Source organism: Diadema antillarum, unplaced genomic scaffold (genome assembly GCF_040938485.1).
Source record: "Diadema antillarum isolate AM-2024a unplaced genomic scaffold, OU_Dant_1.0 scf00000089, whole genome shotgun sequence".
Lineage (NCBI taxonomy): Eukaryota > Metazoa > Echinodermata > Echinoidea > Diadematoida > Diadematidae > Diadema > Diadema antillarum.
This window is the reverse complement of record NW_027270978.1, coordinates 129335-155793: the sequence shown is the minus strand read 5'-3', so window position 1 is coordinate 155793 and position 26459 is coordinate 129335. Positions and strand designations below refer to the sequence as shown.

The 26459-nt window shown below is 38.4% G+C and overlaps 1 protein-coding gene across 1 annotated transcript; it reads right to left on the bottom strand.

Annotated features, from left to right (window-relative positions):
* Positions 1 to 2403: 2403 nt before the first annotated feature.
* LOC139718124 (protein SEC13 homolog) lies at positions 2404 to 25634 on the bottom strand. The gene is made up of 9 exons (XM_071629609.1): positions 25580 to 25634; positions 8929 to 8973; positions 7352 to 7467; positions 6352 to 6503; positions 5738 to 5868; positions 4991 to 5124; positions 4319 to 4499; positions 3755 to 3841; positions 2404 to 2905 (listed from the first exon to the last, which is right to left on the bottom strand). The coding sequence occupies exons 1-9, from the start codon at positions 25583 to 25585 to the stop codon at positions 2771 to 2773; spliced, it is 987 nt and encodes a 328-aa protein (XP_071485710.1). The 5' UTR covers positions 25586 to 25634; the 3' UTR covers positions 2404 to 2770.
* Positions 25635 to 26459: the final 825 nt, after the last annotated feature.

The following is a 26459-nucleotide window of genomic DNA, read 5'->3' as shown; positions in this document are numbered from 1 at the left end:
AGTGAATAAACTGCAGTCATTCTTGTCAACACCATCTTCCTGTACTGTCTGCTTCAGTTTTCGTCTCTCTCGGGTCAAAAGAGGATAGGAAAAAGTGTTGCCAATTCACTGCAGATCTGGGCCCCATTTTCAATAAAAGATGTTAGGATAGCAACTCTTGCTGGAATGGCAACTTCCCATAGCAACAGCCAATCAGGAAGCTGGATTCTTGTCATTACTATGACAATTGCCATTCCAGCAAGAGTTGCTATCATATCAACTTTTTATGAAATGGGGCCCTATACTTGCAATACATTGATTTTCAAGATTCACATCACTTCTACACTTAATATGACTGATATTGCTTTACTGTCTGCTATTTGGTTCCAATACAAGGGGAAAAATATTACATACAACAAAATTTGTCAGAAGAAAGTCTTTAAAAAAAACTAATATAACAGGTCTAGGGCAATTACTCAGTATGCAACTACCCCAGACCATTGCCCTAGCCCTAATCCTAATCCTGAACCTAATCCTAACCCTAACCCTAAACCTAACCCTAATCTTAACTCTAACCTTACCACTAACCAGTATTTAGCCGGGAGGTAATTGCCCTCTGGGGGTAATTGCCCGGATACGAATGTAACACAGCTATAGAAAATTGGCTGGCAATATCGTTAGCAACTTATCTACATATCTATAAACACACACACAAACTCACACAAACATGCACACATACATGTATCCAATAAATTCTCAATGATATGATGAAACAACCATAAAATACTGGTAACAGATTTCTATGTACATATTTTTATTCTATTACATTACATAGTCCTATAAGTACAAATGATGGACATTTGTTTAGTGAAGACATTCCATGAAACAAAAACAATGGCAACAACAACAAAAATTGAACCAATTTACAAGAAGCTACACAAAAGATTGAATTGACATAAATTGGCCTTATCGTCCTAAAGTATGAGATTTTGACTTTTGGGGAAAGATTAGATCACATGACTCTTGTCATATTTTGCCAATGTTTGTTGGCTTCTGGCAATATAGCAGAAAATTGCTTATTTCAGAGAAAACAATTCCAAAGGGCAAAGAGAATAATGTGATCCATAGCGTGCTCTCCTAAACTGTATCACCGAAGCTGTGGAATGTTTCCTGCTTGTTATGAGAGAACTCGATGGTCATGGAAATGTAACCTTTAGATTTCTCATCACTCACCATTCACACCTCCATCTAATTGGTAAAATTTATCTTGGCTTTGAAATCTGACTCACTTGTCTCACCATCAAGATTTAAAGGGATGGTACAGTATTGGTGGAGATGAGAATTGGGCTTTTAACTTTTTGTGAGATACCGAGAAAACACTTATATAGTACAGAGCATACCATTTTAAGAGGAATTCAAAGTTTATTTGATGAAAATCGGGTTTGGAATAACTGAAACATCCAAAAACAGAGTAAAACAAAGCGATCGTAATAAAGTGTGGGTCCCACACTTAATTAGTTAATTAGAATCACTCTTTTTTGGATATCTCAGCCATTTCAAAACCAATTTTCATCAAATTATTGTTGAATTCCTCATAGAATTACATGCTCTTTCATATTTCAAAAGAGGTTTCTCATCTCACCAAAAAATGTTAGAAACCTGAAATTAGGTCTCAACCAAAACTATACGATCCCTTTAATGTGTATTCTGAAAACTCTATCCTCTTCTCTTTCATGATGTCCTGTATGCTTCTTGTACTTTCAATGTCTATGTAAAAAATTGGCAAAATTATCCTTCACTGAATAAAACACATTAACACATGAGGTGAATTTGTATGTGTTGCACAGGCCATGGAGATGATGATCAAAACAAAAACTAGAATTCAGAAAACAGTTGGCTATAACCTACTTTCTGCAAATATACATTTCCACTGGACAATTTGTCCATTACAGCAGGTGACGTGGGGAAATATACATTACAGTAACTAGTTCTATACGATTTTTCTTTCTTTCTAAGAGAATTGTCTCAAAAGCAGAACATCTGTCGGATGTTATATCAAAATAGATTCACTGGCATTAGTATTTTCCTATCTCCATTTTCCCATATTGGTCAATAGCAGATAAAAACATGTTTGAAGCCTTTATTACAGTCCATATGCTAGCCGAAGTATTGATCAATGAAGTGTCTTCTCAGAGAAACTTTTAACACTTCTGTGAATTTCATTTCTTACTGAGTAAATGCCAGTTATAGGCCAGATCACATGGACCAGCATTAAAATTTAGTCAGAGTTGCTGAAATCAATAATACTTGAAGCAAGACCAGCGCAGACACAGATATGTGGGACTGCAAATTCTTGGTAGAGTTTCAAGAAGTTGCTGCCTACCTTTACTACATAAAGAGATGGAGATTTCTTTTTTTTTTTTTTAAGTCTGGAGTGTCACAGATACCACCATTCTTATATCCTCTAAGAATGCTTTATCTGTTCATGAAAAGAAAAGTTCCAATTTGATAATTTGCTTTGTGGGTGAATTTCCAAAACTGAATGAAGGCTTCAACATGCACGTACACTTCCTATTGGGTGTAGGGTGTGCTGTTCTTTTCTACCCACAATGCAGCACTTTTTAAAACTAGATATAAACTGCACGAAATGTAAGGTGATGGCTTGCCAAACCGAGACCTGCCATGTGTGATACGACAAGGACAGAGTTTTCAAAATACATCAATTGAGTCCGACACAAACATGATTACTGCTGGATATAAGATCTCATGCACAGACGGAAGTGGGTGACCCTCATTGTTCGGGCTGGGCGTCCCCCGTCGTGGTCGTAGCTGTCGGTGGTGTCTGGGTTTGTGACTGGCCCTCTCCCTTGTTGACATCACTCACACATACCCACTGGCCTTCCAGGGACTCCTTCCATAGGCTCACCTGAAAAGTGGGAAAAATAGAAGATAGAGAAAATATAGAGGAGTATCATCATTTGTTGGTACACATATGTCTTCATCACCTACCCAGAGATGCCAATTTTTGAAATCAAAATTGGGGAGGATTTGCAACAGACACCAAATAATGTGCACAAAGCGCACATCTCGATCGCAGAGCACTCAAACCTTGCAGTGGGGTCCAGGGCCTGCCTTAGGGCCTGGGAAGCTCTGTGGTTCTTGACGCTCTCTGGTGCAATCTGAGGCTTATTTTAGAACATTTTCACGTTTGAAAAATCCCCATTTCTTCATAGCACAATTAAATTACCCCCAAAAAGTAAAATTTGATTTTTTAAAAAAAATGTAGTGTCTAAACTTTAAAGTCTATCTAGATCTAGACACAAAATAACTTGTAACTTAACATTAAAAATAAGGGGACAACGATTATTAAATTTTCAAGCTCTTGGGGTTAGGCCTAAGCCATTTTGTCAGGCTATTTTCACACTACTAATGTATTTTGAGTGACACTCGTGTATAACTCATTGATCTAGCAGAGAGAATACTTGAGTTAACATGTGAGGTAGCACTCTACTGGTGCTTTGAGGTTAGCATAACGTGGAAACTCGACATAAAGAGATCTGATACAACACTCATATAAAGAACAAATTGTCTTGGTCCCAAGGATCTTGTTACGCAGAGCTTCCACTGTGTCATTTGCCATGGAAACAGTCGGGGTGTGATGAAGCAATTCTTTTTAAAATCTTTCTTCATTTCCTTTATTCACTTTTTCAATAATTCAAGGTTTTAAGTGACTTTGGTCAAGCACACAGTAACAGTTACCAGAGGGAACCCCTACCTTGTTGTCTCCTCCAGACACGGCCAGAATGTTGCCCGTCACTGACCAGCTTACGTGCCACACCACATCACTGAATTTATTCATAATCTGGGTGATTTGATGCATGGAAAAGACATGATATGAAAGGTGAAATCTCGCAAGAAATCCAGAATGGATCAACATGTTTTCCCCACACTATTTTTTTTTCCTAGTAGGCAGAAATGCTATGGGCACTTCAAACATGCAGCACTTTAGATTCACAGTTTGTAACAAAGAAATAAATAGGTGCTATCTTGTACACCATAAAACATGACACAGTGCACTCCCATTATAACAAACACAGTTGTGATGAAAATCTCATAACAGCATAGTAAAAATCCAGGTTCAAAAGTCATCATCTACATAATTTTCTATACATCGTTATTATTACATAACTAAGAAAACTGCCAGTCCCGAGGACTTGGTTACAACAGGAGTTGCCTGTACTCTCCCACATCAAAGTTATTACACATGATGCATACAGCAGATGTGCTACAAAACTGAGTTTTGAGTCCAATCGGGGGGTAAATTCAGCTTTAAACTCACCTTCGGCGTCCATGTGCTTCCCGTACTCTCGTCATTGGTCCAGATGATCACCCGACAGTCCTGCGAGCAGCTGGCTATGACGCTGTGTGGTAGGCCTATAGAGGGCGCCCAAGCCACATCACGCACCCAGTCGTTGTGCGCCTCCAACCTGTGCTCCTCTTTCCATTTGCCATCTTCCTCCCTATATAGCCATGCAGGTCAAAACAAAATAAAGCACACCATCAAAAGAAGGTGGAAAATATGTGTCTCATTATCAGTGGTATCCCATCGCTCACCAGAACCTGTTCGATCTTCCTCAAGGTTCATGGGAATTTCAGAATCTCATACTGTGGAAACCCTGTAATAACGAGCGTGCTTACAATGAGGTATCACTTTAACAGGGTGAATTCGGCAGTCCAGATTTTCCATTACTGCTTTTTTAGCTGGCCTCTTTTGGTATGTTTACAACTGAAACAATGAGGTAAAATCATGGGGCCCGGGGACCTCGACATAACAGCGGTTTCCCTTGATGGTATGGCTTAATATTTTCTGTTTTTATTCTTAAGATTGTGTATCAAGAGCTGAGAAAAAAGAGAAGTCATTCACTTGTACTCCCTCAGTGATGAAGCAGTAATTGGTTTCAAGTCAAATGAATGTGATTCAGAGATGCAGAAGGACGCTAGCCACACTTACTTCCAGACCTTGACGAGGTTGTCGCAGCCTCCTGTCACGAGCCTCCTGACCAAGTTCGGTTTCTCACCAGTCGGGGGTTCAATGAGGGAGCCCGGCTCTACGGCAGGGGCCCAGCTCACGGCATTACACCCAATCTGATGATTGCAACACAAGAATTCAGCATGGACAAAACCTATTTGCCAGTTGCTTGATTTGTGTTATGCAGTATGCTCATTCCAGTCATGCAAAAGCAAGACTTTTTAAACGAAATAAATCATTTTCTACTCAACAGCACATGCTACATTGCAGATGAGACACTCTCTTCCTCATGAGTAATCTATACTGATGACATAATGGGAACAGAATGCTAAATATTTCTTCCCTATAACAAGATTTTGTTGTTTTTTTAAATGTAGAATATGCTAAACCACAGTCTTGTTATCCTAAATGGTTAAATATCCCACTTCAAACTAATATTCATGATGTCTTGATTGAAAGAAACAGGAAAAAAAAAATTATGGCACACAGATTTCCTGAATACGTTCAGATTTTACTTCATGGTGGTAGTAATGTTTGAGAAAAAGATCTTTAGTGAAACTTTGTGGAAAGGTAACAGAATCAACGACTTACGATTTAATGCTATTAGATACAATATGATTGAATGACAGTAGCCTTGCACTCAATACGGTGGGGGGGGGGGGGGGTGAAAGAGGGGTCACGAGCAGTACATCTTTGGCTTGGAATAAGTTCTTGCAGTATCTAACTCACCGCATGGGCTTCTGTGATCTTCTGTGACTCCCACTGGCCCTTGGCATGCTCTAGGATGGACACCGACCCGTCGGACGAAGCGGCTGCCAGAACAAGTCCAAACTCGCTGGGTGCCCACTGGACAGAATTTACTGAAAACAAACAAACACACAAACATACAAAATTGTACATGACAAACCATTCAAACATTTCAGTGAGTAAAGTGAACTGTATATTTGCTGTAAAAGCAGTATTTATGAAAGCTGATCTCATGATTGCTAATTATCTTCACATGAATAAATTCTAATTCAGTATACACTGACAAGATTTAAACTTAGACGCACTTTTCAAATTGCATTAATGAGATAACTTTTGATGCTATTATTACAACCGACACAAGTTTACAATTCTACAAAATACACGATGAATAAACAAAACATTCCATAACTACACGTTTACAGTTTGATGAACTTTGTGTTATGAGAATAGACAGTCTTATGGGTATCCACCTGGAGGGAAAACCCCACACAATATCCATATTTTTAACATTCTCAGCATTCCATCCATATCCAACTGCTACATGTGATTTTACCCCTTCCCTCCCCAACCCTTGTTTGCACTCTGCATCATCTCACCGGACGAGTCGTGGCTGTTGTACTCGTAGAGTTTGTCCCATGCGCCGTTGGTCTCCTTCCAGATGATGACCTTCCTGTCGTAGGAGCACGATGCCAGGATGTTGCCGTACATGGGATGCGCCCACGCCACCTGCCACACAGGACCCTCATGGCTGAAGGTTTAGATGAATAGACATTACAACATACCGGTAGGCATCAATAATAATAATGATAATAATTGATAAAAATAGTAGTGAATCACATAAATCACCTCACACCAGCTATGTCAGAGTTCACAGTCATATTAACTGTGCAAAATATCTCTTTCAAGTTGCTACTCATGACATTTACATATAGGAATTTTTGCTTCACCAATCTCATAAATTAACTGAAATTAAGATGAAATTTCCATAAAAACAACAGTAACTACTGTCTTCATGGGACACAACCACAAAGTTTGCAATACAGAATCTCTCATCCTTTGGCAAGAAGACCCTTTATAGCAAATTTGCAGATGGTCATCTCTTACACTAAATGCAACAGTGAAATAGCATATTCAAAAATAGTTAAACAGTTATTCACCAAAGGCATTGTAGATTATTTCACATAAAATTGGTTATCAAACAGTCTGCCAATAAAGCTTGTTGCTGGTAGCATAATTTATTAATACCCATTGAGGATGGTCTGATTTTGCTACAACATACATTTCACATACACACCTGCCCATATTGGGACTTGTCTTCAACGGGTTGAACAGTCAAGCTGTTTATTATTTCCATAGCCAAATTATGAAAAGAGACAATACAGATATTTACATTTCATAAATTTAAATCTCCCATTTGATAACATTTTTATGATACATCAAGACTGTGTGATTAGAAGTATACACAATTTCATTATTGATGACACAACATTGGTACATGATGTGCTCTCCCTGGCAGGTTGAAACCTTTGATATAACTGCAATCAATTAAAACAAGCATAACAACAACACCAGCAACAAACAGATTCTGTTACTTACCCTCTTAAATTGGCAACAAGTGTCTGTTGGCCACCTTTGACATCAAATATCTTCACAGATCTATCTGACGAGCACGTTGCTAATCTGATTCCATAGTAGTCCATTTGTGCATCATGCTGTTAGTTGGAAAAACATAAAGTTAGCTTGACACTGCTGTCCCAATGCTCACTGAAGCATGGTTGATCTTACAGTGCCCAGCAAAATACATAAAAGTGTACCTATCAATATTCTGAAAATTAACTTCGTGACATGGAAGAGCATTGTTTTCAAGATGTGTGTTTATTTTTTTTTTTTTTGGACAATATCATCATTTGTATAAGAAATTCTTTGGCAGCTTCAGAAATCTACCTAGACAAGAGATAATGTTTATGACTGAGATTGTATCAGTTAAAGATAATATATCAAACATAATACATCATACATGAAATATGAATTTTACATTCCTTCAAAGAATCACCCATGACATCCCAATGTTACATCCTGTACAGAGGTACTGGTAAAAGAGGTACTGGTAAAAGAGGTACTGGTAAAAGAGGCACGAGGAACTTTTTTTCTCATTTCCTGTCTGTTGTGACCTATGCTGTACAGTACATTACATACTAGTACTGCTAAAGTACAATGTAAATCGATGGCAAAGTAGTTTTCGATACATACATTGTCTCATAATCATAATTCCATTCCTACACTGTATTGCTAGGAAATATTTGTATTTCACACAAAAATGATCATGTCTAATCCCAGCTATGTAAACATTCATTGCTTCTTTAAAGGACAAGTCCACCTTCATATACATAAGGATTGAGAGAATGCAGCAATATTAGTAGAACACATCAGTGAAAGTTTGAGGAAAATTGGACAATCCGTTCAAAAGTTACGAATATTTTAAGTATCTGCGCAGTCACTGCTGGAAGAGAAGACTACTACAGTGTATGATGTCACATGCATACAACTATGTAAGGAAAATAAAAAGAGAATTTCACAAAACTTTACTTTTTGAATAAAGTGCACATTTCTTCGACTTGCTACTGACGTATGTTAAGGGTAATATTACGGGTATTCCCCCTGCCTCCTGAAAGAGAGAAGTCGAGTGTTCTTTTAATATGCGAGAAAAATGAAAATATGTTGAATTTTCTTCATTCTTTCTTTATATCGTTGTACTCATGTGACATCACAAGCTATAGTAGTCTTTTCATCCAGCCGTGACTGAGCAGAAACTTCAAAAATTCATAACTTTTTAACGGATTGTCCGATTTTGCTCAAACTCTCACTGATGTGTTCTACTAATATTGCTGTATTTACTCAACCCACATGTCTATGAAGGTGAACTTGTCCTTTAAGTCGATTCCAGATGATAGGATACAAGAATGAATACCACAATATATTCTCTGCAAACACAACAAACAGAATAAAGTCCTTTATTCACTTCGAATCAAGAAATATCTTTGCACTGCCAATTATCTTTCATCATCTGTCATGCAGTTTGTGTGAGGAGCAAACTCAGAGATGAAAGAAAGTCATTCTGGGAATAAGAATGCAACCATTGAGAATAACTTCTGAAATAATAAAAAGCAACTTACAATCATATCTTCATGAGCAGTGTCCACTGTGCTTATTACAGACACCTGTAAGATAAGGTACAAAAACAAGAACATATAAAATTGTTTCTGCGGGTTTACAGGTTTGGTAGGTGGGGTTTGATTTCTAGAGCTGAAGTAGAAACAGCTGTTCACTTCTTGGTAGTCCAAGAAATCTACATAGGCAGACTGACAGATGAATACAGGTAGATGGGTATGACAAACTGTATCATTGTACTAAGGTTTTTACAGAAAGTGGAATAATCAATAGACAATGAAAATTCTCCACAAATTTGCTGAATATGTCACAAAGTTCATGAAATGATTTGTTTGACACTTACACTTTTTCAGTAACTTAGTCTCCAAGCAAAGTTTGTATAGAATCACCGATTACTGCACATCGTAGGTACAACATACTACTAACAGAGTTTACTTGCACTCATTAAATAACAAGAATGAGATGAACATCATAGTGTGCTTTGTCCAGTCTGGACCTCCTAGCAGTATAGATGGATGGTGCATGGTGAGACATTCTATTTCATACTTGATTTACAAGAGATGCTAATGTACTTTCACATTAAGGTAGTTATTTAAAATTCCACATCATTGAACTGTATAAAAATCACGACAGGAAGCAATTATAGTGTTGACGATATCAACATCAATTTACGTACATCTACATGTCGTCCTCTGAAACAATTCCTTCCTTGCAAGCTTCACAATGTACGCTGCTGTGACCTTCGCACGATGGAACTGAAGTTAGTCGCTCATATTTATTGGTAAATATATCCTCATCATATTCAAGTTAAATTAGGTTGCTAACTTCAGATTCTGATTGTGTAGGCAGTGTATGCCACAAAAAGGTCCCAAAAGAGCAAGTTGTTTTGAAAAATTGCAACAATACATTAAAATTAACCCATTGAGGACAGACTTGATACATCATGCATTTCTTATGGACACCTGCCCGAGTATTCTCGGGACTCGTCTTCAATGGGATAAGGCTTGAAATTAATAAATGGCTAGCCTGTCTCATCTAGCAGTAACAAAAATAACATACCACTTTAGCGCTTCGTGTTTAGGTAGCAGTGCAGAGAGCTCATTAAAAAGAGGTTTGGGCGATGAATATAATTAAAATTGACATCAACATTATCAGCACTTTCTGACAATAAAAAATGGTTTGGCCAAATTTATGAGAGTGATATTGGAAATGTAGCTTTTATCGAGCAGGGAGCAGGGAGATCTGGAGAGTGGAGTGTGCACTCCGTACGCAGTCCGAGGCTTGGGCATAATCCACCCACCTGATTCGATAACCACAAATAAATTGATATGTCAGCGACCCTCTCCTTCCAACTGTGAATCGCCCTCGAGCTCCGAATTACTAGTACCTCACGCCTAGCCCTTCCCTTCCCAAGATCTGTCAGAGTTGGTTAAATTTCACCGCTCGCTCTTTATCGATCTTGCGTAAAACTCCACTTACATAAATCTCAGTATGTGGGATAACGCAAGCCGGTCGCTTTGAAGTGACGATACATGGCCAACTACAAAAACAGAGTTTACAATACACATTGTACTCAACCAGAACATCACCTCACCTTGATTGATGAGAAGAAAATATGACAATTATCATACGACAGAACAGACACTAAAAATAAAAGAAACTACTCACCATTTTGCCCGAATAGGATCAACACTCGATATGTAAAGCGCTGGGAGCTGGGACCGGTAATTCAACGTGGCGATAAATGACACGACTACTGTACTAGTATACTATACTGTGTATACTGTGTATTGTATTGTACAGTGTGTATGTACTGTACGGCTGTAAGTACACTAGTGTGTGGACGTGTGTCACAGAACTATGTGTCCATTTTGCGTTATTTTGCGATGGCGCCATCTTGCGGCGAAAGGCCTAGACTACTGTTTTAGTTCAGTGAGGGGTTCCTTCCACAGAACTCTGGTTCCTTCCCCACCTCCCTCAATCTTGTTTTTGTTTCTCCCCTCAGCCCTTTATTTATTTACAATACATCGTGAATCATTTCCACTCATCTGTATGTATTTATTTTTTTTTTAGGGGGGGGAGACCTTGCTTCTTCAAGGTCCCACGCAACATTGGCCATTTTAACATGCATGCGCTCTGATTCAATTTTTGTAATTATTATACAAAACATTGTACTTGTCCCCACAACGATTTACTGTCACAAACCATTCACATGTATAATGTACCACAAACTTTGTGGTACATGTACATGTGAATAGTTTGTGACAATAAACTGAAATTGATTGATTGAAAGTGCTATACACGTGATTATGTGTATACTATTTTGCCTTGAGAGTTTAGTAATAAAGAGAAAGATCCCTGGTAGGATCATTGGTTAAAACTGCTGGTATCTATATCCGAATTGAGGGGCACAGGACGTTCCTAAGTGAATATTAAACCTACTCTTGGAGGTAGCGAGGCACATAGTTTTTTTTTTGACAAGAAACTCACATTAAAGGCAGAGTTCATTATTTTGAATTGAAAAAAAAAGAAGTAGGGGAAATGAGGCGGGAAGTGGTGGTGAATATGATGAGCATTGTGGAGGGATCCTACGCTGACAGAACGAAGTATGTGTACATAGGGGTGCGATGTCACGGACTAAGCACTCGGTGCGCGGTGTCAGCATTGCTTTGCGATATCATAGTAATAAAATTGTTTTTGACCGTATATGAAGCGGAGGGCAATGTCATATTATTGCTTTGATGATGTCACAATTGCTTTGAGACATCATTTCACGAATTAAGAGTGACGGCATTATTAGATTAGTGAGGCCTGTACATGGACTGTCAAACGGGTCAACATTCCGAAAAAGTTGAAAATCATCAAATTACGTGAAGCTCCCTTAACCAATCACTAGGGGATTTTTTTTTTTATTCAGAACATAATTCGAATGTTTCATAATTTTGGCATGTCTGAGAGTCCATAAGAATACATTTTGTGAAACGATGCAGTCGCAAATTGTGACATCGCGCGTTCCTTCGCACGGTCACTTGTGAAAATGTTCCAAAGTCAATGTGACATTAGGCTATAATTCGTATAATCATTATGGTCACATGCTTTGTGAATGTATAAGAACAAAGCGATAAATTATTGTGATATCAATAACAAATCAATTCTGACATTACCACTCGACCATGTCGACCTGCCTAGTACTTCATCATGCCTCGCTTTCTGTCTCTAGAATCCCTCAAAGAAAAATCTATGATACCACATGACTTATCGCCTAATTTGTCTCTTTCTTTTGTTTTGAAGTTTTAATAAGAATACGAGAAAATGAAAATATACTCTAACTAATTTTGAGTTTTTTTAATATAAAAACCATGGGCATCGGTGCCTCTTACAGTATTTTTTACTTCGGAGTCATGCCCCTCTGTTGGTATTGTTCCCAGCTATTAACCATCATCTGTATAGGCCTATATCAGCAGGACTTGACTGTGTAATGTAGCCTACTTAATACGCGTGACGTGTTTACACAGTCAGTTTCGGATGATGTTCGTTAGAAAACTGAGGTAATAAGGTTTGTTCCTCTGAAAGTTCCTTATTCCGAGACACATGCAACACAAGTTCCCCATTATAGAGGTTCGTTATTCCGAAAATTTGCAGGCCCGTAACTGGGGTGGTGTGTGTGTGTGTGTGTGTGTGTGTGTGTGTGTGTGTTTTTCAATGAAATGATTTCATTCTAGTTTTGTATAACGTATTTTTGTTGCTTTTTCATGTATATACCCTTATAATATTATATACCCTTATATACCCTTATATACTCGATTTATAATCGAGTTATGTTGAAGAGAGATGATTGGCAATATAAGTATACCATAGTCAAAGATATATATATATATATATATATATATATATATATATAAATATATATATATATTTTTTTTTTGTACATGTCAATACTTTCTCGTGAAGAAATGGTTAGAAGGTTTGATTTATAATCGAGTTGTTATGTTGAAGGGAGATAATTGGCAGTATAAGTTGGTAATGGATTTGTCTTTTGAATGGCATTTGTATAAGACCGTTTTTATGTTCATGTTACACCCAGAATGGGTTGATTTATGTTTGATTTGAATGAAATCAATAAAATATCATTGAAAAACAAGTGTTGGGGGGGGGGGGGGTTAGGGGGTTCCGCAACCACCCCCATCCCCTGCACCCGTTTAGCTGGCAGCCAAAAATATAAAAGAAATGAAAAAAAAAGTGAGTCGCGGAACCGAGAAAATTGCGTTGAAGCGTTTTTAGTTTTGTTCTGTTTTTGTTTTGTTTTGTTTTTGTTTTATTTTTTGCTTGTTAGCCGATGAAATCCGGAAGTGGCATGAGACTGGAAACGAAGAAACTTTTTTTTTGTTACTTGTCAGCTGATTAAACCCGGAAATGGTCCACGTTTTCTATAATTCGGAACCTTCCATAAAATCCTGGCCTGGTTTGTTATTCTCAAAATGAAATAAGGTTCTTTAATCCAAAAACTTGAATAAGGCTCGTTATTTTGAAAATTGAATAGGGGACTTTCAAATATCTGGGATGAAGAACGGCTCATCCTGATGATCATGTAGAGCCTATGTGGATCAATATTAAATGTTAAAGGGTGGCACACATAGAATTAAGGAGGATAGGGCCTATTCTTCCTTTTTTTAATCAATAACACAGATTGTATTTTAGTAGTCATCAATAAGAATATTGTGTATTTGCATAATTATGTGTTTAAATATAAATAACACATGTGTGTGTGTGTGTGTTCATTCACTGTGCCATTGCATAATTCCCATTTAATAATGATTCCATTTTGTTTAACCGTATATGATTATTTGTCACCAAATGAGGTTTACTTTTCCGAATTACGAACCTTTCATTTTCGGATTAATATTTCATTTCCGGATAAACAAACCTTTGGAATGATGGACCTAATTTTCTCATGAATGATTGTAACGAACCTTCGCATGCACTTGAACATCATTTCATTTTCGGAGGGTATACGAACCTTCGGTATAACGAACTGTAACTGTAACTGTAACTATGCGATATGTGGTATCAACCACAATGTTCCGTGGAAGGCTATCTTAAGAGTCAGTATACTAAAAAAACATACATTTTGTGTTATAGCGATAACTCATTTGCATACATCAACTCCATAACATTTTTTTTTTAAATTCATCATTTATTGTTTTTTATATCAAAATAATATAGGGCCTACTGGGGTCAGTTTGAGCCAAAAGGTAAGAATCATCTACAAAATTAAAAAAATAAGAGTTTGTCATCATCTGAATGTTCTATCAACATCTGCTTATAGATTTTTTTTTTCCTGAGGGTGCAATGCAAGTAAACCAATTTGAAGGAGACAATATATTTCTATTCTTATCTCAATTATACTCCCCCAATGAGCCAAATGTATAGTTTAATGAATGTCAATTGCAGGATCCACCGCGGTCAACTTTGCATGCTATCTTAACAACAACTGCAATTCAGTTCTCGTACAATTTTATTTGAGAAGAGTTCGCTATTTCATCATCCCCGAGTATTATTGGCCTCCACCCCCCCCCCCCCCGCTCTATCTCTCTCTCTCTCTCTCTTCTTTGGTCCCTGGGACCTATAGCTTCCCCGTTGAGGACGGTTTGATTTTGCTACAACACGCATTTCCCATAGACACCTGCCCGAGTATACTCGGGACTCGTCCTCAACGGGTTTTAACATGCCTGTTTTAAAAGTAGGTTCAATCATATTTCTCCTGTATATTTAAACAGTATCAAGTTTTCATAGACTGACAATCATGTTAGTAATATTTTATAGTGCACCAAGTTGCAAATTATGCATATTTTTAAATAGCTGACGTGTTTTTCTTGAGAAATATGAAAATAAATTGTAATGAAATTAAATTTGATTTACCATCCTTGTCTGCATTACTGTTTTTCCGATCCACTAATGTGGCATTAGAAATAAATCTTACTTTGAATTAAGCTGTAACTCACCAAATTTGTATCCCATTACCCATCTGTTGGAAGTCTTGATTGTGTCGTAGCCTGTGGAAGGCCTGTGCATGAGACAGCATCAACAAACACACCTGTGCGATCCGGTGCGACACGCGATCGAGGCCGATCTGTGCGTGCTCATGATGTGCGATGGCCAGCGACTTCAGCATTGCGGATGCGAATTACTGCGATCAGGCGCGAGAGTTGGGTACATGTACATGTACTACACCCACCACCCAGTTTACCACGGATCGCAGAAGATTGCTAGCTCCCGCTACTGATCGCCCGGGCAAGATGACATCATCGCGTAGGTGCTGTGATCGCAATCGTAGTAGTGAGGGGAAGCGCGCGGGGCGCGGCGGGAATTCTAAAGGTAAATTTCGGAACTAACGCACCGCACATGGAAGAAAAGCTAAAGTTTGGTGCTGCAGCCCCCGGCAGTGAGGCGTAAACACTCAGATTTCAAGACACTGCTGGAAATCTACCGCTTGTGGTGTATAAAGGTACTCGGTCATACGAGCAAGTCGCAATTCTTCATTTTCATTGCCATGACGGTAAGCATCATTATTTCCCCCCCACATCCGTTTCAGGTGCGGAAAAATTGATCGAACATCCACAGCTACAGACGAGTTTCTCGCACAACGTATCACGCCACGTGCCTACTACTAGTTTTGCAATGAGGATGGTATGATGGCATGGGCTGCGTACGACGACCCCAATAGCTGCTGGAAGTGTGAGTGGGCGCAAGGGCATGGATGGCGGTGGTGGGGCGTGGGGATGGGTGGGTCTCGTTTTTTCAGCCATGAATTTTTAAAATTTAACTCTGATATGATTCCTCCTGTTAGATTATCAAATGAGGACATAAACGGTCTGATTATGCAGTGGTCAGATCGATGGATTTATAACAGGGCCTTGCCTTACTTTTGAGAATTGTCTTTATAGAATTTGCCTACGTAAGTAAATTTGAGCCCAGTCCAACTTGGGGGGCCACAGTGATTGAAGGAGGCATACTTTTGTTAACGTTAGGCCTAACCAAACAGTCTGTCAAATGTTCTTTGTAGGCCCTATGGCTATGTGACGAACGTTAGGTACAGTAGATGTCTACCTACCGTGTATTAAGTCAACTCGTCATGCTCATAACACGAGTTGTACTTTCTGCAGTAAGTTACTTAACACTGTAAAAGTCAAAGACAAGTAGGTATAGGTAGGTGTCCTACATGGTTCACTGGAAGATACAGCAATATTCTTTTCTTTTGACAATGTGAATAATGTGAAATCGCTCACTGCATGTTTATTTTTGTCTAACTTTATAAGTTTAATGTTGTAAATTTAAGTTGTCAAAAGCCTAATTAAGACTTTACCAAGATAATGGCAGGGCTGGCGCAGCGTTTTCAAAAGTGTGGGGGCCCATTTCTGGGTTTCATGAGCTAACAAGCAAAAAAAAAAAAAAAAAATATGTTGGCTCATCTCTTCTCCCCGTCCACTTGCGGGTTTCTTCAGCTGACAAGCAAAAAAAAAAAAGAAAAAAAAAAGGGAGTCTTCAGCCTATCTCTTCCAGTCCACTTCGGGGTTTCTTCAGCTGGAAAGCAAAAAAAAAAAAAAAAAAAAGGTCCTCACCTCATTCTCTCCCCTCCTACTATTTCCGGGTGTTATAAAAAAAGTCTTTAGAGAAAACACATAACCTTAACCCCCACGGCCCCCACGGCTGCGCCGGCCATGATATGACTGAGCGATCGAGGTAAATTCTGACTGTTCTACATCATGTACCGGTAAATTTACTAGACTATGTAGTTCTAACGTCAACAACTATTGGATCGCCAGTTTTTGGAGGGTTTCTTAAAAATGACAAGTTCATTGTTTTACTTACATTGCAATGATATCTCCATGTGAAAATGATAATCCTTATCTTCTGTTTTCATGCAGTTTGAGAAGGAATTGTGATGGATTTTTTTTTTTTTTTTGTTGGGGGGGGGGGGGGAGGGAGAACCCTTCTTTCATTCAAATACTCCCGGCTGGTGACTCACCGAGCGTACTGCCATTGAGTTGCCACACGTGCGTGCAGTGAGCTGCACGCTTCCATGCACCCGTTTCATGCACCTGATGTGTCTGTAAACACTGCCTGTGCATCATGGACGTGCCACGAGCTGAGCATTCCAGGAAAAGCTAGCCGTGAGTTGTGTAACACACACACACATGCACACATCCCATCATGCAAAATAGTACACACGTCATACTATTTCGCAATGATTAGTATAATTACAGTAGATTCATGAACAGATTCCATTTTATCCTCCTAAGTCCTCTATGATGTGTATTGGTAATGTGTTTGTATTTTTTTTTTGTCAATACTTTGCTGAAAGTACAGCATAATTTCATTCTACCCATATACACTGTATTGATAACAATTGTACTGATTTTCTAATATTTATTGTATCTTTCATTTGTTCTTTTAATTATGGAATCAAATAAAAGATCATTGTAAACAAGCTTTGTTATTTATTGTGTTTACAGGCATGTATTGGCAAACTCAGTCTCACATCGATGTGTCCGCAGCACACACACATACACACACACAAGCACATTAGAAACACATACACGCGCGCACACACACTCTCCATTGTAAGTAACGTCATGACATACCAGATGGACAAAAAAACTGCTTTTCAAGATGGAAGAATTATCTTTAACTCAGAAGTACCAGTATATTATAAGAATAAAAAACAATAATACACTGCAAATGATTGGAAGTGGCAAGCACAGAACGATGTCAGCTACATATTGATGTCATTAGTCTGAACCACTATTCCCAAGGGGTACAATTAGGCATTACGATTGCAGGAAGAAGAAAATGACACTGATGGGGATCCCGCCCGTTCTGGATATTTAGTAAGTAAGAGGAGGAGGCATGTAGATAAACAACTGGACTGAGCTTTTCAAAATGGACTCGGATTCTGCTACGCAGGTAAGGATCAAAACACAGAAAATGTACGCTGCAAATGATTTGAAGTGGCAAGAACGATGCCAGCAACATTTTATTTCTTCAAATACAATTGTATTTAAACAAATGTCTCAGAAATACAGATCATGAAAAATATGGACGAGCCGTTTCAAATGAAATAAAAATTGAATATTGTAAATTGAATATTTATACAGTAATTCTATTCTGCAGTTTGCACACATGTAACAAAAATTTGGCAACAAACAGGGCGATCACTCCGACAGTATATGAAATATTCAAGCTACAAATAATGCTAAAAAGTAGAGCACGATCATCTTTATGCATCAGAAATTCTCAGAATGTATTTATAAGTTGTGTGTAATATCTCTGAACTACACTGTACAATGTACAGTGCACTCCCATTACAACGAACACGGTTATAACGAAATTTCGTTATAACGAAGTAAATCTTCTGGTCCCAAAATTATCACCATTAAAGTCTATGGTGCAAAATTCGCTTATAACGAACACGGTTATAGCGAAATTTCCGTTATAACGAAGTCTTTTTCGAGCGCCAAAAACAAAAGAAATGTGCTCCATTATAACGAAATACGAATTGCTTTCGAAAATACGTAGCGGAACAAGCATTTATACAGCGTCCCTGCATGGGTGAACGCTTCACATCACTGTGTGTTTGCTCCTTGTGTCACGCAGTTTCTGAGGGGAACTTGCGTTTATTATTGTAATACAGTTATCCCATCACATTTCACATAGCTTTCCAGTGTATGATGAGTATTCAGCAAACAGAATATGATATATATATACGTGGTTTCCTTGTTTTCGTTATATATTGTATTTGTTCGGTTATAACGAAATTTTGTTATAACGAAAGAAAACTGCCGGTCCCGAGCATTTCGTTATAACGGGAGTGCACTGTATATATACATTTACGCTTGTATACATGTATCTGTAAATTATTTGTTGGTATTCCATGATAAAGTAAAAACAAATCCATTCCTTGAAAGTACAATCACACATTTTCAACATCTCCATAAAGATCTAGAACTGCATGCCTTTTTTCAGAACATATTTACAAATGTTTGCAGTATAGATATCCACATATTATGCAACATACAAGTATACTTCCGAGTCAAATTGGATGCATCGGATAAAAGATAATTATAGGACTGTTCCTTCAATATTCCTTCAAAGTACAATCACATGTATTCATTGATCATTGATCATGATCATGTACAAATGTGCATTGTTACGTCACAATCACTAGCCACCGGACGACGCACTCTTACTTGCGCGCGTAGGCCTACCAATGGCCCAGTCTGACCGCGCCTAATATGCGTGCACTCCATATTTAAGGAAAAAATTGCCCTAACAAGATGGCGACGCAACACGGTAATTTGGCTGCACGGTCTCGTGTATGTTGTTAATAGGGACTCGCATTCCACTATGTTTTAGTTCGCTGGTTGTGGGGTGTGACTCGGATGGGTTAACTCCAAAATCTATTACTAAGAATGAAAATGTGTGATTTGTTATTCTCATGCAAAGTAGATATAGTATGAGATACAAAGGTATGAAATAATCATTTGAAAACACTTTAAATGTAGATCTGGAGGGGCTTTTTGTATAAACACACTTACAAAAGTAACTTCTTGACCTTTGTATTTTTACTATTTATGAATGATATAAAATGATTTGTGGACTGAATGTGTCTTTCATTAAAAAAAAGCTTTTATTGCAATTAGTCCAACACAAAAAATGGAGATGATTGAAATGAAAAAAAAAAAAATGTACAATGCATAGATGAATGAAAGTAATTGATTGTATGATAAGAATAAACAATAACTGAAGTGTGTGGAATATTTCACATGAATCAAGAAAATATTTGAATTGCATTTAATATTTCACACGAATCAAAGAACTGCCCTTTATTGTAAAAAAAAACTAAAAACTAAAAATCTGCAGATGAACAACTACATAAGGACTACTAAAAATTACCCAAAAAAATTCTATGCCAAAAAATAAAAATAAAAACCGCGAAAAATTACAGTTACGAACATAACTGCATAAACCTACCAATGATAATTCTCAACTACACAAAATAATATTTTTTTAAATCAATTGAAAACAGACTGAATAAAGATAACTCAATACTACACAAGATAAAAGATATAATTCTACTGTATGCCAAAAAGAGAAAAATTCTGCCATAGAAAATAAATTAAAGAAAAACCTATATAACTTCTTATACAAAACAAAACAAAGCTCTATGGAGAAATTAAAATAAAAACAAATTTCTACCATAATATTTACAGTTATAAACAACTACTCAATACTTCCCAAACAATAATTCTACTTGCACAAAGCAATAACACAAATGTGAACTATACACCGTTAAACGACACTGTCATCAAAATACAAATCCCACAATTGCGTAAACTATAAAAAAAATCTACAGTACTTGACAAGGGACGCCGAGGCAGCTAGTAATGATATAAAATTTATGATACATGAAATGATACACATGTGTATGGCAAGATGCATCCTGGTGTAAAAACACGTGTCCATTTCCCCCCTCTATCGCTGTATCCTGTTAGATGAACTCTGAGAGAAGTTGCTGATGGCAGTAAACATATATTGTAGTAAAGTTAAATGAGTTAAAGTACATTATGTTGTAGTTTGTAGCATGGAAAGCAATACAGAGTAGAAACAGATGGCAGTAGAACACTCTATGACTGCAGTTACACAAAATTAGATTGTTTAATACCACCATTTCATGGACATGTCTTCATAATCATGGTACATGTACAAACAACACAGAACCCAACTTCTTTGTTTAGTAAGTTAAAAAAAGACAGTTTGCATGTTGAATAATTCATTACACACGTACAGATAAATGAACACATTCATGAACCAATGTATAGTGGGAAGGATATTTTGTGCCTCAATGTCTTTTCTTTTTCTATAAAACTGCAAACATTTAGATTTTATGACTTTGTCCGAGCAGTAGATGTGTACATGTTACAGTAGTACCACTATCAGTACTCGGTGTTGGTAATATTTTATATACCAAGTCGGTGATTTGCAATATTCAACACAAATTATGAAATGTGTGGAGGGGAACAATTAAATCTGAATGTGTCTCTCAAAAGAAATAAAAATTAAAATTGTTTCTGAGTGTTTTAACTTGAATCTTTATTGGAACATTTAAATCTTCAGCAGTGGTATGCCTCTTCATTCTCTTACCAGAATGCACATTGCAGAAATAGTCCATTTCCTCTGCTTCATCTTCTTCATCATCTTCAACCTCTTCTTCGTCTTCTACCTCTTCTCCATCTTTTTCAGAGTTGACATTTACTTCAATGGGTCTCTTTTCTTGATTTTTCTTCAATTTCCCTCTTTCCTTTTTTTTCTTCTGCCTTTCGGCTTTCTTTCTCTGCTTCTCTTTGATCCTCTCTACTTCTCTCTCATAGTCCTCCTTGGCCTCCTTGGCCGTGAGGACACAGGCCTTGCTCTTTCCTCTAGGTGCCCGTTTTCTTCCGGGTGGGATCCACTCTTTTTCAGAGTTGACATTTACTTCAATGGGTCTCGTTTCTTGATTCTTCTTCAATTTCCCTCTTTCCTTTTTTTTCTTCTGTCTTTCGGCTCTCATTCTCTGCTTCTCTTTGATCCTTTCTACTTCTCTCTCATAGTCCTCCTTGGCCTCCTTGGCCGTGAGGACACGGGCCTTGCTCTTTCCTCTAGGTGCCCGTTTTCTTCCGGATGGGATCCACTCTAGTTGGGGGAGGAACACCTCAGCAACCTCTGGTGACACCACACCATACCTGACTAAAGGGTTATCCATCAATGCCTTGGAATACGATGTACTTGGCCTGTCTGGTGTCACAGCGTCTTCTGCTTCCGGCATTTCCTCAGTTTGGGGAGCCTCATGGACCTCTGCTGTTTGCTGATCGTGGGCTGTTACGGCATTGGTCCTGTCAGGCAGTGCAGCATCCTGCTCATTTGGGGGTTGGATGCTTGTCTGTGTAGTGGCATCAGCGTAGCGGTACTGTGGTGGAAGAGCCAAGTCGATATCAGTGGAAGGGATCATTCGTGATCTTACCAGTTGATGTTTGTCAATGGCGTTTGGGTCAAAGGGGTGGATTCCACATTTTCGGAAGCCTTGTTTGATGTTGTGGATTGTCATGGCTTTCTCGAACGGGGTCTTCAGTACTCGTGGGATTTCCGTCTTAGATACCCAGAGTGATCCTCTGATGGCTTGTCCTTCCTTGATATACTGGCCAATGTGGCTCTTCAGGCTCTTAAAGACGGAAACATCAAGAGGCTGACAAAGGTGTGTTGTGTGTGGAACTAACTGCAGAAGTATGACATTTTCTCGAATGGCCTCCAATATCAGCAAGGGGTCCAGATGTGACACATGTCCGTCTTGTAGCAAGAGGACGGGGTTCTTCTCACTCCTGTCTTGGGAGCAGTACTTCAAGAAGACCTTCTTGAACCACTTTAGCATCAGCTCTCCATCTACAAATCCACTGCTCGATTTGGAATAGAGGGCATTGTCTGGGCCTCCGACTGAATAATTCCCTCCAGGCATGCCTTTCTTGAAGATCAGGTTGGGAGGCATCACCGCCCCTGCAGCAGAAACGCAGCACAACAAGGAGATATGTTGTGAGTCCGTGACAGTGGCAGCATGGGCATGGCGCTGGTACGCAGGCACAACCACCTTCTGGGTTGATTTGTTTAGGTCAATCATAGTTTCATCTACATTGTAGATCCTGTCTGGATGATCATGAAGATTGTACCTATCCAGGACTCCTTTGAGAAGTTGAAAGTATTCTCTCAAATTGTCAACAGTCGAAGAAACTATCCTCGATCTATCGAGGCGATCTGGCCGACGGAGTTTCAGAGTCATGTCAGGATATGCCTTACGAAACCTCAGCCACCAGTTGTAGCTTGGCCCGTTCTCACCAAACTTGCTGTCTCCACATTTCCTGTCCAAGACCCACGCATACATCAGTATCTGGTTCACTGTGAGGGGCATGGCTTTAGCTGCCATATAATCAATGACAGTTAGGAGGTCCCTCTCAAGTTCTGTGGATAACTTTTTCATGGCACCAAGTTTTGCATTAAGGGGCACTTTACCATTGACACGGTCACCCAATGATCTCCTTGGCACACCATGGTCTCTTGCTGCGACGGATATTGGTACATGGTTATCTCTGACCTCATGGAACGCATTCTCCATATCCTCCTCAGACCACTGTCTGTACTTTACATTTCTTTCACCTGGCATGTCTGTAAAGTGTAAATGATATTACACCAACCAAGGAAAAATAAATCATGTAAATTATACGAAAAGGAAAGCAAAAGTCTTAATATAAATATATAACAAAGAGTAATTCAAGAACAATACAATCATAATGAGATATGACAAATGGATTTGGGCATTTCTATGGTAAATGGGTACTTTTCAGGGGTGTCTCTTTATTTTCTGTGTCCAATGTGCAGTACCTCTAAATACTATCCTATCTTCTAAAAAACTTAAGTGATAGATAACTTTGCCCTAAAATTGCTTCAAACAAGCAATTCATGAAAATTTATGCCATTGAAATGAAAAAATTTGGGTGAGCGTGTGTAACGCAGGACAGCAATTAATGTAAGTAAATGAAGCTCAAATTTTGAAAGGTCATTGAAACTTTGCACTGTATTTCAATTGAATGGCTTAATTTTGATGAGAGAAGATAATAACAGCTGTAAGATTCTATTGAAATTTGTGTTTTATACCATATCTAGACCTAGTGGTGAACGCATGTAAAATGGACAGACCATCTTGTCGCATTTTGGTCTGTCCTTGTTACGCGCGTTCACCACTAAGTCTAGAAATGGTATAGAACACAATTTTCAATAGAATTTTACAGCTGTTATTATCTTCTCTCATCAAAATTAAACCATTCAACTGAAAAACAGCAAAGTTTTTATGAGCATTCATAATTTGACCTTCATCTGTTTTAGTACCTATAGATTTCTGTCCTGCATTACATGCATTCACCCAAATTTTTCATTTTGGCATGAATTTTAATAGATCGCTTGTTGTTTGAAGCAATTTTGGAACAAAGTTATCTCTCGTTGAAGTGTTCTAGAAGATCAGATTGTATTTGGGGGTACTGCACACTAGAAACAGAAAATACAGAGACATCCCTGAAAAGTACCCATTTACTGTGGAAATGCCCATTTCAATGCAGATGGATAGGTGGGAAAAGGCACAAATAAATCATAATATTCAAAACGAATTACATACCGTACAAACCAAATAAAATATACAGGGGACAAGAATGGAGAGAGAACAGGGAAGGATCTACATATGTGAGTATTGAACAAGTCACATCATTTGATACTAGATTATACATGTATGTATTTTTAATATTTTTAATAATATCTTTACATACCATAAAGGCTATATTTTGAAGATTAAATTGTTTGCATGTAATAATTCTCCCACACATGTTGATTATTAACAGCTAGAGAAGAAATTAAACTTTGTTTCTTATATCACACAATATTGAAAGACCGAGTCCTTGCAGTGACGTTCTAAGAATAGTCCTTTAAGTTTAAGTGGGGCTATCCCAGCTATACTGGGGGCTAGGATGGAGGCAAGGGGCCCATTTATAATATTTTGGGGCGGATGCATATAATTCCTACTCCGATATAGCACTTGCACGTGACTAAGACAGTACGGGTACAGGATGACCAAAAATAATGAGGTAAGGCAACTACCAGTGACCAAAGAAGGGAACCCTCGACGCCCCCACCCCCATTCCGCCAATATTAGGAAATAAAACTAACAAGTTAAAAGGTGAAAGTTTAAAGCAAATTTACACCAATAACAGGGCTGCCAACATTGGAAACTACGTTGTAGTTGAAAGTGAGACTCCCATGGGCTAATGCTATAATTTAGGAGTCAAAATGAGATCAAGATAAATGCATGCAAATGAAATAAAGTTAATTGGCAGCCCTGCAAAAAGTTGGATGGTTCCTAAGCGTGACTCAGACAAAAGTAAGAGAAACTTTTTTATGATCAATACTAGTATTCTTATGCTTACAAGTCTCCAGGTCAGCGTCGGTCTACTTGATACCCTCCCCCCCCCCCCCCCCCCCCATTTACCTCCCAAGGTTGTTGACCCGTGTTGACTCCATCCATCCACCCGCATGCATTCGTGATCATGACAACAATCAGGGAGGTGACCTCCCTGCAACAATTCAGGGCACACGCAAAAATCGTTGATTTTTTTTTTTTTATTCCATGCCCACATGCACAGTGCACACTCTGATCGACATGAATTTTACCAGAAATAATAATGGACTGAAATACTTCTCATTATCTCAAGGATCTAGCAGATCTTCATTTAATAGCATCTTTTTGTTCTCGTTCTTTTAACATGCCCAAACATGCAACCATCAATTACTAGTATTCCAGACAATCCAGCAAGCGCTCCCATACGATACACGTACACATCGCACGTAATACACTATTCGCCAATACACTCGTTGAGTAGCCATCAAGCAGTCACGGTTCTATCGCGTATCGTTGAGCTGCCACTCTCACTTATTTCATACTTTCCAAACACATCCAAGGTTCAGGCCAATGCTCTAAATTCCAAGGTTTAAACTGATATAGTATAATCCTTCATAGTTTTAATAACTTACCGTCATAAACTCTTCTCCCCTCTACATGAAAGTCGACGATGCCATCGGTGTCGCGTGAACACCTTCAGTGCAGTAGTGTGTGTGTGTGTGTATGTGTGTGTAAAGTGGTACGACATGTATACAGGTTTCTACGCACAATTCTTCCTTCCCGCCCCCACCACATAGACATTTTACCAGAGTACTTTTGCGGAATTCCTATACATGTACTTCTCACTCCATACAAACAACAGACATGCACAAGAGTACAAGAGGAGAAAAGGGTAACAGGTGCATGAATTTACAGGTGGCGAATCAATGATAATGGCGACTTACCGGTAGGTGACGATAGTCTTCATTCTACTGTAAGTTGGATTTCTTGACCTCCAATACTTTGACCTAAGTTTTAAAATAACATTTAGAAAACCAATAAATGGCAACTGTTAAAGCATAAAACTATGTGAAAAGACAAAAACGGGCAGTTTCAGGCGTCTTAAAGGGATGACCGTAAGAGGACTAGCTGGCAGTAAGGGTCAGTAAGTAATGGGTTAATAGTGCAACTGCAAGGTTACAGAATGCATATGGAGCTGAGTGAATGTGCCCCCTCTTTATAGTTGGTTCAAATAAAAGAAATAAAAAGGAGAAAAAAGGGGGGGGGGTTGCATGAACCCCCCTTTAATTTTGCAAAGGAGCCTCCCCTTTATGGAATTCCTAGATCTGCCCTTGAGCTCCGTATGGGACATGAATTTTTACTGCAGGGCCAGCAGAGCGTTTTTAAAAGCGTGGGGGCCCACTTCCAGGTTTCATGAGCTAACCAGCAAAAAAAAAAAAAAAAAAAAAGGTCCTCGCATCCTCTCTCCCCTTCCATTTCCGGGTTTCTTCACCTAACAAGCAAAAAAAAAAA

Bases quoted from the DNA above. Each gene is read 5' to 3' on its own strand.
- LOC139718124 (XM_071629609.1), bottom strand. The intron at 6,504-7,351 runs GTAAGTAACAGA...CTAAACCTTCAG, and splicing joins CTTGTTGCCAATTTAAGAGG to CCATGAGGGTCCTGTGTGGC. The intron at 2,906-3,754 runs GTAGGGGTTCCC...CCCACTTTTCAG, and splicing joins TGTCTGGAGGAGACAACAAG to GTGAGCCTATGGAAGGAGTC.